The sequence below is a fragment of the Musa acuminata genome, chromosome BXJ3-9 (assembly GCF_036884655.1).
Source record: "Musa acuminata AAA Group cultivar baxijiao chromosome BXJ3-9, Cavendish_Baxijiao_AAA, whole genome shotgun sequence".
Lineage (NCBI taxonomy): Eukaryota > Viridiplantae > Streptophyta > Magnoliopsida > Zingiberales > Musaceae > Musa > Musa acuminata.
In genome coordinates, this window is record NC_088357.1 from 3,661,522 (window position 1) to 3,674,382 (window position 12,861).

General features: G+C 44.3%; 1 protein-coding gene across 1 annotated transcript; it reads left to right on the forward strand.

Annotated features, from left to right (window-relative positions):
• Window positions 1–941: 941 nt before the first annotated feature.
• Window positions 942–2,517, forward strand: LOC103997045 (ethylene-responsive transcription factor TINY-like). Its single transcript, XM_009418174.3, has one exon. The coding sequence runs from the start codon at window positions 1,445–1,447 to the stop codon at window positions 2,177–2,179; it is 735 nt and encodes a 244-aa protein (XP_009416449.2). The 5' UTR covers window positions 942–1,444; the 3' UTR covers window positions 2,180–2,517.
• Window positions 2,518–12,861: the final 10,344 nt, after the last annotated feature.

Below are 12,861 nucleotides of genomic sequence, written 5' to 3' on the forward strand. Positions count from 1 at the left end.
TCGGGTTGCGGATTTAAGCCTCTGATCGGATGCATTTGCGCGGGTGATTTGTGCGGTTGGCAGTGTGTGCAAACCCGTGATGTTGAGAGCTTCCCCCCATCTGGCAGCTACGGGCCGTTAGGACATCACTCCGAGATGATCCACTGCTTCCCTGGCAAATGCAGCACGCACCCATATTTCCTCCAATTACTGATGGATGATCAAAATTATGATTTATTCACCTAACGCTCGGGTCGTATCGGTATGGTTAGGTCCCTTCACATCAGAACTTGTCATTATCCACATGGCATAGAATGTAAAAGACAGATGCAGTAGTTCGAGCTTTGATCAAAACAGCAGCAAGCTCCAAATGATTAGTGCGAGGTCTTGATCATCAGGTTTGGGAATTGCAGAGAACAGCGCAAGCATCGGCGGGATGTACTGTGAGAGTGGCGCTGGTGCACATCGCCATGTTCTAGGCCAGCGTCGATTTATTGCTCCGCTGGATGAGGTCTCCGAGTTTAGATCGTTGCCGACGTGTTGTCTGCCATAATGCGGGCTGCGATGTTGCCATCACGATGGATAGACACACGTCATAAATGTGGCTCGTTTGGGTTGGTGGATCGACGTGGTTACGTCGATCAACCATGCCACGTTTAATGCGACTCTGGCATGGACAAAAGCTTCGCACCTCTCCATACATCCTCAATGAAGCTTACCCACCGTAGATTTCTCTTATCACGTGTTGCAACATAAAAAAAGCTGTTACTTTTTCGATATTGCTATTTATGTCGAAAGGAATGAGTCGCCCCAAAACTGTTAGGTACGATGGAACGTCTCACTGGTCTAACACAGGGGGCCACAGGGACCCACGATAAAAGAACGCGTGTGAGAGGGCAGACGTCGTCCGGCGACCTTTGTCCGGGGTGATTCAGTCCGTCCACTTACGTTACAGATGGGGGGGGGGAGGAAGTGAGAGGTGAAAACGGCAGAGAAGTGGAAGCGGCGGTGCACGTCCCACATTGGGTGGCTTGCGTGGTCACCCTTCAAATGCTCGGGCGGACACCATGCATGCACCTCTCGCTGCGTCATCTGCCCGTAGCTTCGGCCCACCTCCCTATCTCGACACCCTCCTGGCTCCTTCCTCCCCCTCCCTCTACTAAAGACCTTCCCACCCCCTCTCTTCCTCCTCATTGCCTCTCTCTCTCTCTCTCTCTCTCTCTCTCTCTCTCTCTCTCTCTGTGCGTGCCCAAGCACTGGAATCATGATGACGCCCATGTAATGTAGTGACATGGAGTCATTGTGCTTTGCGACCATCGTGTAGTTACTTACCACTTCGCCTCTTTGCGCCTTCGCTCTCGGCATCATTCACAGAGACGACGGTCCAGCAGAGTTTAGGGTATCTTCCCATCCGCCGACCCCTTGCGGACTCCGAGACGTTAGCCTTACCTTCCAAAGCGGTTTGATGAGTCCTATGGCCGACCAAATCAAATGGGCATCCTCCGAGTCCGAAACCAGCGCGACATCCTCCTCCTCCTCCTCCTCCTCGGGTTCGTCGTCGTCGAGGAGGAGCTCGGGCAGGGCCGCCACGGAGCAGCGGAAGCGGGAGCGGGATAGCAGGCGGCACCCGGTATACCGCGGGGTGCGGATGCGGGCGTGGGGGAAGTGGGTGTCCGAGATCCGGGAGCCCCGCAAGAAGTCGCGCATTTGGCTCGGCACCTTCGCCACCCCCGAGATGGCCGCCCGCGCCCACGACGCCGCCGCCCTCTGCGTCAAGGGCCCCTCTGCCGCCGCCGCCATCCTCAACTTCCCGAACCTCGCCGGCACGCTGCCCCGCCCCGCCTCCCTCTCCCCGCGCGACGTGCGGGAGGCCGCCGCACGGGCGGCCGCCATGGATCCAGCAAGCCCAGGAAGCGCCGCCTCCTCCCCGTCGCCGTCGTCCTCACCGGAGGAGAAGCCTGCCGCGGCGCCGACGGATGAGCTGGGCGAGATAGTGGAGCTCCCGCGGCTCGGAGAGGAACTGTTCGACTCTGCTGCGCTAGAGGGCGACTTCATCTTCCATGACACAGAGGACCTATGGACCTACCCGCAGCCATGGGCGGAGAGCAAAGGAGACCACGAGTTCTTCCCTGATCCAATATGGTCGCAGGAAGTCAACGCATCCACTGGCTTGGAAGCTCCCTTCTGGGACTTTTCATGAACTCGAAACACACACACACATGGTTCCTTCTCCTCCACCTCTCTCCAGTCACTGTACATTCGTTGGTGAGCCTGCAAACAACTCTGCAAGATGAGGAAGCGATTCCATTGGAGGAGACAGCGATCAACGGTCTCCTGTTGTCATTCTACGAATAATTGTAGACGCACTGCAATGGCTGAACGTAAAATGCATACAAGCCATCTTCTCCTTGCATTCAATTAAAACCATGTACTTCATCGGTTGATCTTTCCTGTACATCATTAGCATTCACAATGCAGTATGATGTCTTCCTGTGTGCATATAAAAGTTTCTGCTCCAATGGGTGCCATTATTTCTCATATTTACTGCTGCTTTCCTTCAATTTTGGCTTGTTTGCCAATTCTCAGAGCTTGAGGTCTTTATGTACACACACACACATATATATATATATATAATAACCTAAGTCGCAAGAATTGCTATCTTATGTTACATTCCCTTCACAAATTCACATAAACTTATGTTTGGATGATTGAAGTGTTACTCAGGGATTGGCATCGTGGGACATCAGGTTCATGCTCCTTCTCCCTGCATTTAATGGCTACCAAATTTGTAGTGCTCATCATCTGCATGAGATAACAAGCATGAAACTGCATTCCAAAAGCAATCGACAGGTGGAATAAGGTCGCAGTGGGGAAACAATGTGGTTAGGGCCTCAATTGAATAATTGCCTCCATAAAGTCTGCTGTCTAAATTGTACGCTAAATGATGCACAACGTGACAAAAACAAATCTCTATTGAATTTAATATGCACCAATTCGAACTACTTTTTTTGTTTGGCATCAAATGCTATGAAGTAATTCCTTGAAATAACGAGAAAATTATAGTCGATCCTAAACGATTGGGATATTACAACTTTTTCTATTGATGCCACAAAGAATTTTGTGCTCATCATCGGCAACCTAACTTCCCTCTCACTGATTTATAGATGAGAAGAATTATCAAGTAATTGGCTGTTTATATTTATTAGAGAAACCTTTAAAGTTATTGGCTATTATTTATGGTCATGCACAAATTCTCAAGTTAATGGACAAGTGTTAAAGCTAAATCCAACTTCTTTTTATTTTTCCAAAAATATATAAAACTCGGAGCACAGAATAAATCATAGTTCTTGAGATCAAATCTGTCTCCAGATAATATAATTTTCAGAAGGTCTAGTCTGATTAATTAACCAATGAGCACTACCATTATCCTACGACATACATGAATAAATTTACAATCGATGAACATAATAAAAATTGACTTGTACACCAATTTACATTACTAATTTCTATTCGAGAAAAGAAGAAAACAAAGCAGTAATAGATTCCTTAGCCTACCATCTTTCCTTGGCACCTATGTTCTCCGAAAAAATGAAATATACAGCTGCAATCCAATGCACAAAGCAAAGACAAACCAATTTGATAAGGTGAGGATAAAAGGCTTTACTCAATCTTCTTTCTACTTCTTTTTGGTTCTTCTCTTGGGGAATGTAGGGGTTGTGTTAGATGGTCCACATGGATTCAAAAGACATATAGCTAGGAACTCTAAATTTGAAGCCTCATTTAACACGCATATTAATGTGGCAAACTTAGGTGCCATCTTTTAATTGATGATGGGTGCCAAATGAAAATACATATTACAAATTATATATACCAATTGCATATATATATATATATATATGTATGTATATATATATATATGTATGTATATATATATATGTATGTATATATATATATATATGTATATATATATATATATATATATATATATATATATATATATATATATATATATATATTCAGCAGTGACTTACCATATCAATTATTGCTAAAAAAAAGGGGAGGTTTAGAGAAGTTTGGAGTGGGTTACAGCATGACGCTGGCAAAGCACGCTTTTTGCAGCTGGATGGCATCCGCAACATGCTTTGTCTGGTCAAGACAATGACGTTGACTACAGTTCAGATTTCAAAACGTTCCCTCCGCCCAATGATTGCCGACTATGATATGATATTGTTCCCTTCTTCATCAAAATTGATCAAACTCAATCCTATCGACCAACTGGATCAGATCGACATTATCGTCCAATGTAATATTAACATTACCTATCCCAAATCAGCAATCATGCTCGTAGATGAATAGCATAAAGTCCTGCGCACCAGGTGCCTACCACAGCAGATGTGGTTCGCCAAACATACCTCGTAGACCAATTTATACAAACAGGTGGAAGGCAGTTGGAAAGCCTAGAGTTGGACTGTCCCACTGCTCCCCGTAGCGGCACAGTAGAAAGGAAAGGACCATAAAGGTGGGTGTCGACGAGGGTGCATCGGCTTTTTGTGACTCGGGCTGTATCGCATCTTCCACGGAGCTGCTAAGTTCCAAAAGCCTCCGTCCGTAATCCGTGCTCCTTCCGTCGTCCTTTGGTCTTTTGCACCGAGACATAGCGCCCACTGTAACCCCACTGGCTCATCGGAGCCCGTAGAGACGCTGCGATGTTAGGCAGTGGCGTAAGCAAGCAAGGGAAGACTGCTGCGGCCTCGCCGATCGACCCAACTTTGTGTGCCTGCCACATGGAAGAGAGCTTCATGGCATGTGCTTAACCTGCAGCCAACTTATGTTGCTCTTCTGTTTCTCAAGTCACATTTCGGTGCAATAGCCAGCCACGCACAGACAGAAACGATTCAGCAGTGGTTGTCTTTGTCGATCCATTCTCTCGTTCAAGTTTAACTACGATCTGCATGCTGCAAATGGCACATCATGCAATCTTCTCTCTCTCTCTCTCACTTAAAATTAGTAGACGTGATCCATTTAATGATATTAGATTTTGGATCCGATGCATCCAAATATCGTCGTCTTGTTTTCCTCCATGGCTACACGACATGACACCATGCAGAAAGGCCAAAACGCAACAGATCTGTAGCTTCTCATCTGCAACAAAAGACAAGGAAGCCAACACCAGCAGTCGGAAGGAAGAGCTGTTATCTAAGATGCTTTGATGCTTGATGACCCGAGCGAATCGACACATCCAGACATGAAATCCTCGCAAGAAGACAAGATGAAGCGTCCCCATTGTCGTATTTTTTATGATCTCAAAGCTCATAGAATAATGAACTGATGATGCACGTACAGAGCTTCACCGAACTCCGATCACCAAGAAGACAAAGGACGTCAATTGGTGCAAAATAATAATAATAATAATAATAATAAAAGAGTCCGGAAGTCCTTTTGAAACGACGGAATGCGATATATACCTTACAACCCATGCCAACAACAAAATACCAGACGAAAAATCTCATGTTAGAGTGCAGGTTGCAGTCCTCGATCGGCCATGTCTCCCAATAATCTAATCACAGTGAGGGAACTGGGAAGAAGAATAGGATTCTCATTACAGGTTACGTGGAACCTGACAAAACTCCTCGTTGCACAAGTAACTCCGTATCATTGCCCATCTCACAGGATTTAGAATAGCTATAAAACACACAGGTGACTGTTGAGCACTGCGCCATGGTACCGCGAGAACACTATTTTAATCGGCCGCAGAAGGCCGGGAGAGTCACTTGAAATCACATCACAGACGGTATCATAATAAGATTTGACAGAGTTAGTAGTAGAAAACACAATGTTGTGTCTCTCACATACACAATCTTTCTCCCAGCAATAGACTGTCATCACACACAGCAATTCTTAGTTTTCCCTACCTATCTTTTTCAATATTTTATAATTAGACTTGTATATAGAACGAAGACTCGGCAAAAAGGTGGTGGTTTGGTCAGTGTCAGCTCGGTAGGCATGGTGGGTGCGACGTACGACGGCCTGTTATCCTTCTACCGTCAATAGCGGGAGGTTATCGATGCTCTGTGAAGCCAGCCTGACGCGGTGCCCTCCGCTTTAGGATCCTATGAGACTAAGGCCTTCGCCAAGATCACATAGAACATCTGCCTGACTTAGAATGGGCGAGCCGAGTAATTGTGCGGCCGCACCCAACCTACTCGAGCACAACATGCCATTCCACAACCCGTTCGCCCCCGCTCGGGTTACAAGCCAATGCTAACGGGCTCGGCGATCGAGGCGCTTTCACAGCATCATATCAAGCCAAACAATCTGTCTAAACAAGTGATGTGGGACTAAGAATGCTATTACCACTGCTGCTTCTCCTTCCTTAGCGGTCACCAAATGCTTTGGATGCTGCTGTAACTAACTGTGCGTCTACTACGTTTTGGAAGACACGCGAATTGAACTCCACTGGATTGTACTCCGCCCTGAATGATACAAACGCAAATGCTAGAGATTTTAATCTCTGAAATTATTAGCATCGAGTTGAAATTTTGTCATATATATACAAGTTGAAATTTCTATATAGTTCATGCTAGTTGAATATTAAGAAAACAACAGCAACAATAATAATTATTATTATTAACTATCTATGTATATTAGATAGTTGAAAAGATACACTAAAATCTCATATTCAAAGTGTTGGTGTAAACAACTTTGTGCCGTGTCTCGGGAGGACACGGCTTGGTTCGGGGCTGAATGCCGGGGATCTTTTCTCGAGGTTTCTCGGGATTGTCGGGGTGATCGACCGCGCGGACCAGATCACGCCTGGGTTCGTCGGGATGCCCCGGGGGAAGGCGCCCTCTCTTTGCGTCCCGGGGGAGTAGCTTTGTCTTCTCACCTGCACACAGGTGGGGTCGGAAGCTCGGCCTGACCCCTCCGACGATTCAGTTAGTGATGTGGAGTGGAGTTTGTTGTCTATGTTGGTGTGGTCTTTTTTTTTTCTGCTTCGAATGCGGGGGTATTTATAGGGGAGCTTATTGTTTCCTGATGTGCTTGCTTGCAGGGAGCAAGCTCATACTTTTGGTAGTGTCTGACACTGGTGTTGGCGTGGCGTGAAGGACCGAGTCTGAACAGGTCGTTAATGGACCTCAGTGCACGTTTCGATTCGTCTAATCGGGTTCCGTCGAATCGTTTGAGGTGTGAGGTGTCGGTTGGGACGGCCGACGTCTGCGCGAGTCTTGTCATTTATTATCCCCATTGTTACAGTAAGTAACCTTTTTAGCCGTGACCTGGGGGTCGACGCGGTTGGTTCAGGGGTCCGAACGGCTAGGATCAAGAGAGACTGCAAGACTCGGGGTCTCGGGGCGGCCGATCACGGGGAATAAGGCTGGGATGCTCCGCGTCGCCGGGTTGGGTCGGCTTCAACCGCGTACCTGCACTAAGGTCGGGTCGGTGATTCGGCCCGACCCCTCCAACGGCCAAGTTAGCGGCGTAGAGGGGAGTTTTTTGGGGAAAATAGTGTGTTTGTCCGCTTACCTTGCCCGCTTGAAGCCCGAGGGTACTTATAGGTGGGCTCGATGTTACCTGTCACGCCATCTTACCGGGGCAGGGTCGTGCACCTGACCCCGCCCGTTGCCGAAGTGGGCGTTGCGTGGACGGTCGAGTCGAGTCGCCGTAGGGTATGGCGAGCCTTGGTCGACGCCTTCTCCTGCCACGTCCGGGCGTGCATGGTCTGGGTATGGCTAGCGAGGGTGCGCGTCATGCCGACATTAATGTTCCTCTGCTGGGGCAGTGAGCCGTCTGGTTGAGGCTGACAGCGGGCGGTGTTATGTTAAATCCGGTATGTTGCACCATATTTGTTTTTACCCCTATCACCCATCATCAAGAGATATGAACTTGAATAACTAAACGGTATATGAGAATACATAATATTAAGAAGATTACTTTAAGAGATCTATACAAAACCTAAAAAACAAACAACATAAATAGTGCAAATCAATGAGTGCATAAAGACGATGTTTATAACTCTCAAATTTATTATCAATGAAGTAAAATTGTATTATAAGTATCATAAAAGAAAATCATAGAGGGCATGTGTCCCTAGTTTATTTAAGGGTGAGGGATAGGATGATAGCTTAAATTTGTATAAAGAAAAAACACTAAAAACATCTTATGATATAATAAAAACTAAAATCACCATAGGTTTAGATGATTATACCATTAAAACATATATGAATTTTTGGGATCATTCCATGTCATGTTCCCTCAACCAACTCCCAACACCAAATAAGTCCCTCTTACCAAAAAAGGTGGTGGTTTGATAGGTGTTAACCCTGTGGGTACGGTGAGTGCGGCGTACACCGGCCTGTTATCCCTCCACCGTAAAGAGCGGGAGGTGGTCGCTGCTCTGTGAAGCCAGCCTGACGCGGTGTCCTGCGCTTTAGGATCATAGGAAGCCAGAGCCTTCGCCCGGGCCGCACGACTCAGCTGCTTGACTTGGAACGGACAAGCCGAGTATTGTGCGGTAGCACCCAACCCAGCCGGGTTAAACACACCATCCCACCACCTCAAGGATCCCGCTCGGGTCTCGGCGATCGAGGCGCTTTCGCAGCATAATATAAATTCTTTAATTATTTTAGAATTGGCGATGTGGGACTAAGAATTGTGCCAACCCCCCACGATTCATCCACCACCAAAATGCTTTGGAGGGTAACACAAACTGCAAGTGCCCCAAGAGAATTGGATTGTGCACGAACAGCTTCTTTCTACTCCAACGCCCCGAATGATGCATTCATGGCCAAACTGTGTTGTTCATGGATGCAGATCGAAAAGCGCTAAGTAATCCCCATAGGTAATAATACGTTTGATTGTCTTACGATACAACCTTACCCTATTAGAAACTTAATCTCATAATCTAATAATACTAAAGGAACAAAAAAGAGAATCCAATTAGAGAGAAAATGAATAACAAAAAAGTGGGGTCTGATCGATGTTAGCTTGCCGAGCATGGTAAGGTGTGGCTTCGACCAGTCTGCTATCCCTTCCACTGTCGAGAGCGGGAGATACTCGTTTCTCTGTTAGGATGCGTATGACTCGAGTCTTCGCCTGGAGTCACATTGCTCAATTTTTTAACTCAAAATGGGCAAGTCGGGGTTGGGTGGGTCAAACCTAACCCAATCAAGCACAACACATCATTCCACCTCCTTCATGCCCCCACTCATGTGACAAGCCTGTGCTACGAGGCTCGACAATTACAAGTATTTCACAGAGTAATATAAAGGCATAAAAATAGGTAAAAACTAGCAACGTGGGATGAAGAATAGTGTGACCACTTTCCCCTCCTCCCTTTGCAGAGAGATTCACGAACCAAATGGTTTCGAGAGGGAACATAGGCTTGGATGGTGTATTTGTCCACCTGTTTTTATTTTGGAGAAAGAATTCAACTGCATTGTAAACGTAAAACTCCTTCCTACTCCCCTCCTCAATGATATATAAATATTTAGAAAAAAACTTTAGTTTTCAAAAATTCTCCATCTCAACTTTTAAAAATATAAACAAAGTACCTATTTCGTGCATTAAAACATCGTTTTATCTCTACTTTTATCGGATCCATTACTACCTCAACCCTATATCAATGCTCTAACTCTTTTCCCCTTTGCTAAGAACAACAATAGAGTAGGGGGTCACGAATCCTTGATATTTTGTATCTTCACACACGAGTTGACTTACGCACTTAGCCATGCTTTTATCTTGAACAGTCATCCATTACCCACAGCGTTGTTGATCGCCTTCATGAGTGGGCCCAGCCAAACTCTTTCCCCGCCTATGATCGATGACGAGGGGTGCTTATGGGCGATTGCGATGGTACACAATATGCCTCCCCTCCTTCCTCACCCAGGAACGATGATGAGTGAAGGCATAGGGGTCGTGGCCCTTGGTTCTTCATTTGTAATCGATAACGATAGAGTTCAAACATATATTGTATAGCTTAATATTTTCAAAGTTACGATCGCCTAATATTTTTTAAGAATATACATATTTGGAATTTTTTTAAATCTAAGATCTATATAATATTTATTTATTTTTAATTAGTTTAGTCCTTCTATTCAAAGATACGAACTTGAATAATCGATGATAAAATAAAAGATACAATATCATGAAAAATAAAAAAAAAACTATTTTTTTAGAAAAATTAGAAAACCATATTAATTAGTAAAAGCTGAAAAAAATTATTAGCATCACCATGGGCTAAGGAGTTACAAATCCTATGAAAAATCAATTTAAACTAAGCTATGTTGAAATTGCATAGTTGATCCTTTCTAATCCCACGTCATTGGTTTTTAGAGGATAATGTGATGGGACATACCATGGTACTTCAGCAAAGCGGAGCTTTCTGTCTATCATTTAATAGTCCTATGCGTTGTATCTTACTATTATTTTTAATGCGAAAAAGTGGTGGTTTGGTCAGTGTAAGCCCGATGGGTATGGTGGGGGCGGCGTGCATCGGCCTGTTATCCTTCTACCGTCAAGAGAGGGAGGTTATCGCTGCTCTGTGAAGCCAGCCTGACGCGGTGTCCTCCGCTTTAGAATCGCATGTGACTCGGGCCTACGCCCGGACCGCACTGCGAAGCTGCCTGACTTGGAACGGGCAAGCCAACTCTGGAAATCACCGGACCCAACCCAATAGAGCTGAACACAACATCCCACCACATCACTGCCCCCACTCGGGTTACAAGACTGCGTTACTGGGCTCGGCGATCGAGGGCCTTCCGCAGCCTCATATAACTTTTTGTGAGACTCTAAATATTGGCGATGTGGGACTAAGAGCACTTCCTCCGCTCCCTCCTTTCCCTTTCCGAAAATTCATGCACCGCGTGCTTTCTGAGAGAACCCGAATTGCACCCAAACTTTCGATCATGGTTCTTACCACCTTTTCATCACCTAAAACTATTTCATCGGCAAAGAGGCCATTTGAATAAGGTCACTATTCAAAAGCTTAAGAATAAGGTTACTATTTAAATGCTCGAGTTTTTAGAAAATAATAAAGTAGAAGATATCAATAGAATTGTGTTAATCATCACCTCTTTACTCTAACGTTTATCATCTTTATAAAAATTATCAAAAGATAAAAGGTGCTTCATCTCCTTCTCTTTGAAGTTTATTTTTAGGTTGCCCTTCGTCCTTGTACATTTTTCAATGATAAATCATATATAAGATTTATGACCCAATGAGCTATCTCCTTTCAAGATGAGTCTATCAATATTAATATCAATTTGTCTCTCTGTGACTCTTGAGGTCGAGGTAAGTGTTCTTGGTGCTTAAGGATGAATCGCGCAAGATAAATCTGATGTATGAATTCTTCAATATCCTTTTTCAAGTCTCGATATTCATTTGTGTCATGGACGTAATTCAGATAGAACCGATAATATTTAGATCCGTCTTTTTTTGCCAATGAAGTATTCATCGAGTGAGAGTCTTTTAAGAGTCTCTTTCCTTTTATCGGTAGAAAAAAACTTTAATTCTAAGCATATTCAAGGGGGTTAGCTCAGACCTTGGGCGAGGTAACTCAAGTCGTTCGTTCTTCCTCTATTGTGATGACCTCGGGGTCGGGGTGGACTATAGTTGCTCTTACTTCGACCTCTTGTGCGGCTGACTCTTTACGCTTACCAGATATTATTATCCTGATGGTAATATATTGATTGACTCTTTGAAGTGCCTGTAGTATTGTCGCCGATGACCTCTCCACTAGCGACGAGAAGAGATGAGAGGACTTGAGACTCATCATGAAGGTTTGTATCAAGAGTGACGAACGGATATACCACGCTTTGGATTTTATTAATGAAACTAAGTGATGAAGTTTGTAAGAATTTCCTTCAATTGCATGAATACGAGAAGCATTGACATTGCTAGCCTCGGGTGCACATTCCCGATGAAGTGAAATTCAAACTTCCTCGTGAACTAGGTAATGAAACTGATGGAGAGTGGCTTCAGATATAAGTATCATTCTCGTGTTAGGCCTCTTAATATAGTCGAGAATGTGTGACACATCAAGGCATCCGAAGTGTCATACAATAATATTTAGGCATGGAAAGTTATAATGTGCTCCATTGGGTTAGCATTGCCATCGAATGCCTCCAACGACGGTGGTGGAAGATTGTTAGAATCGATTCTTCCTAAATTTTCTAGATAAATGATGACCGACTCGAGGTGGAGTTAACCAATGCTTCCCTTTTGGATTATTAAAATTTTTATCATATCTCCTTCAAACGATGATCCATCTATCATAGTTGGATTTGCAAGGAATCCTTCATCAAATTCGTCGATCTAGTCTCTGATTTAAGCATGATAGAATCGTGATATGGAATGCTAAATTTCATGATTATGGAGCGAAGTGCTCTCTCGGCCATGATTCGATAGGTTTTGGGTACTTTTAGGATGTAACACTATGTTGGATGGGGGAAAGTTGATGGGTGCTAGTGGTGGGTGAGCCAGTGACAACAACTGAGTTAGTGGCGTTGTCTATTAAGCTAACTAGGGTAAATGTTAGAGATTTTAATATATAAAAGAAGTTTTATATTTTAATATATAGAATATGCATACTTGCAAGGCATCTTATGTTTGTCAATTGTTGTCACCCCTTTTTTCTTATTTAAGATCCCTTCTGATTTTTTTAATCATAATTATATTTTTACTGTTTTTTAATATTTAATTCCTTCCATCGAAAGAAATGAACTTGAATAACGAGATGATATAATAAAAGACACAATATCAACAAAAATTTCTCAAGACCTACATAAAGAAAAAACAATTCTTTGTAAAAAGAGAAAAAGCTATATTAATTAGCAAAAACTAAAAAAAAACGAAGAGCCGTTAGTAGCCTCCGAGGAAGAACAA

Bases quoted from the DNA above. Each gene is read 5' to 3' on its own strand.
- LOC103997045 (XM_009418174.3), top strand. From the start codon at position 1,445: ATGAGTCCTATGGCCGACCAAATCAAATGGGCATCCTCCGAGTCCGAA.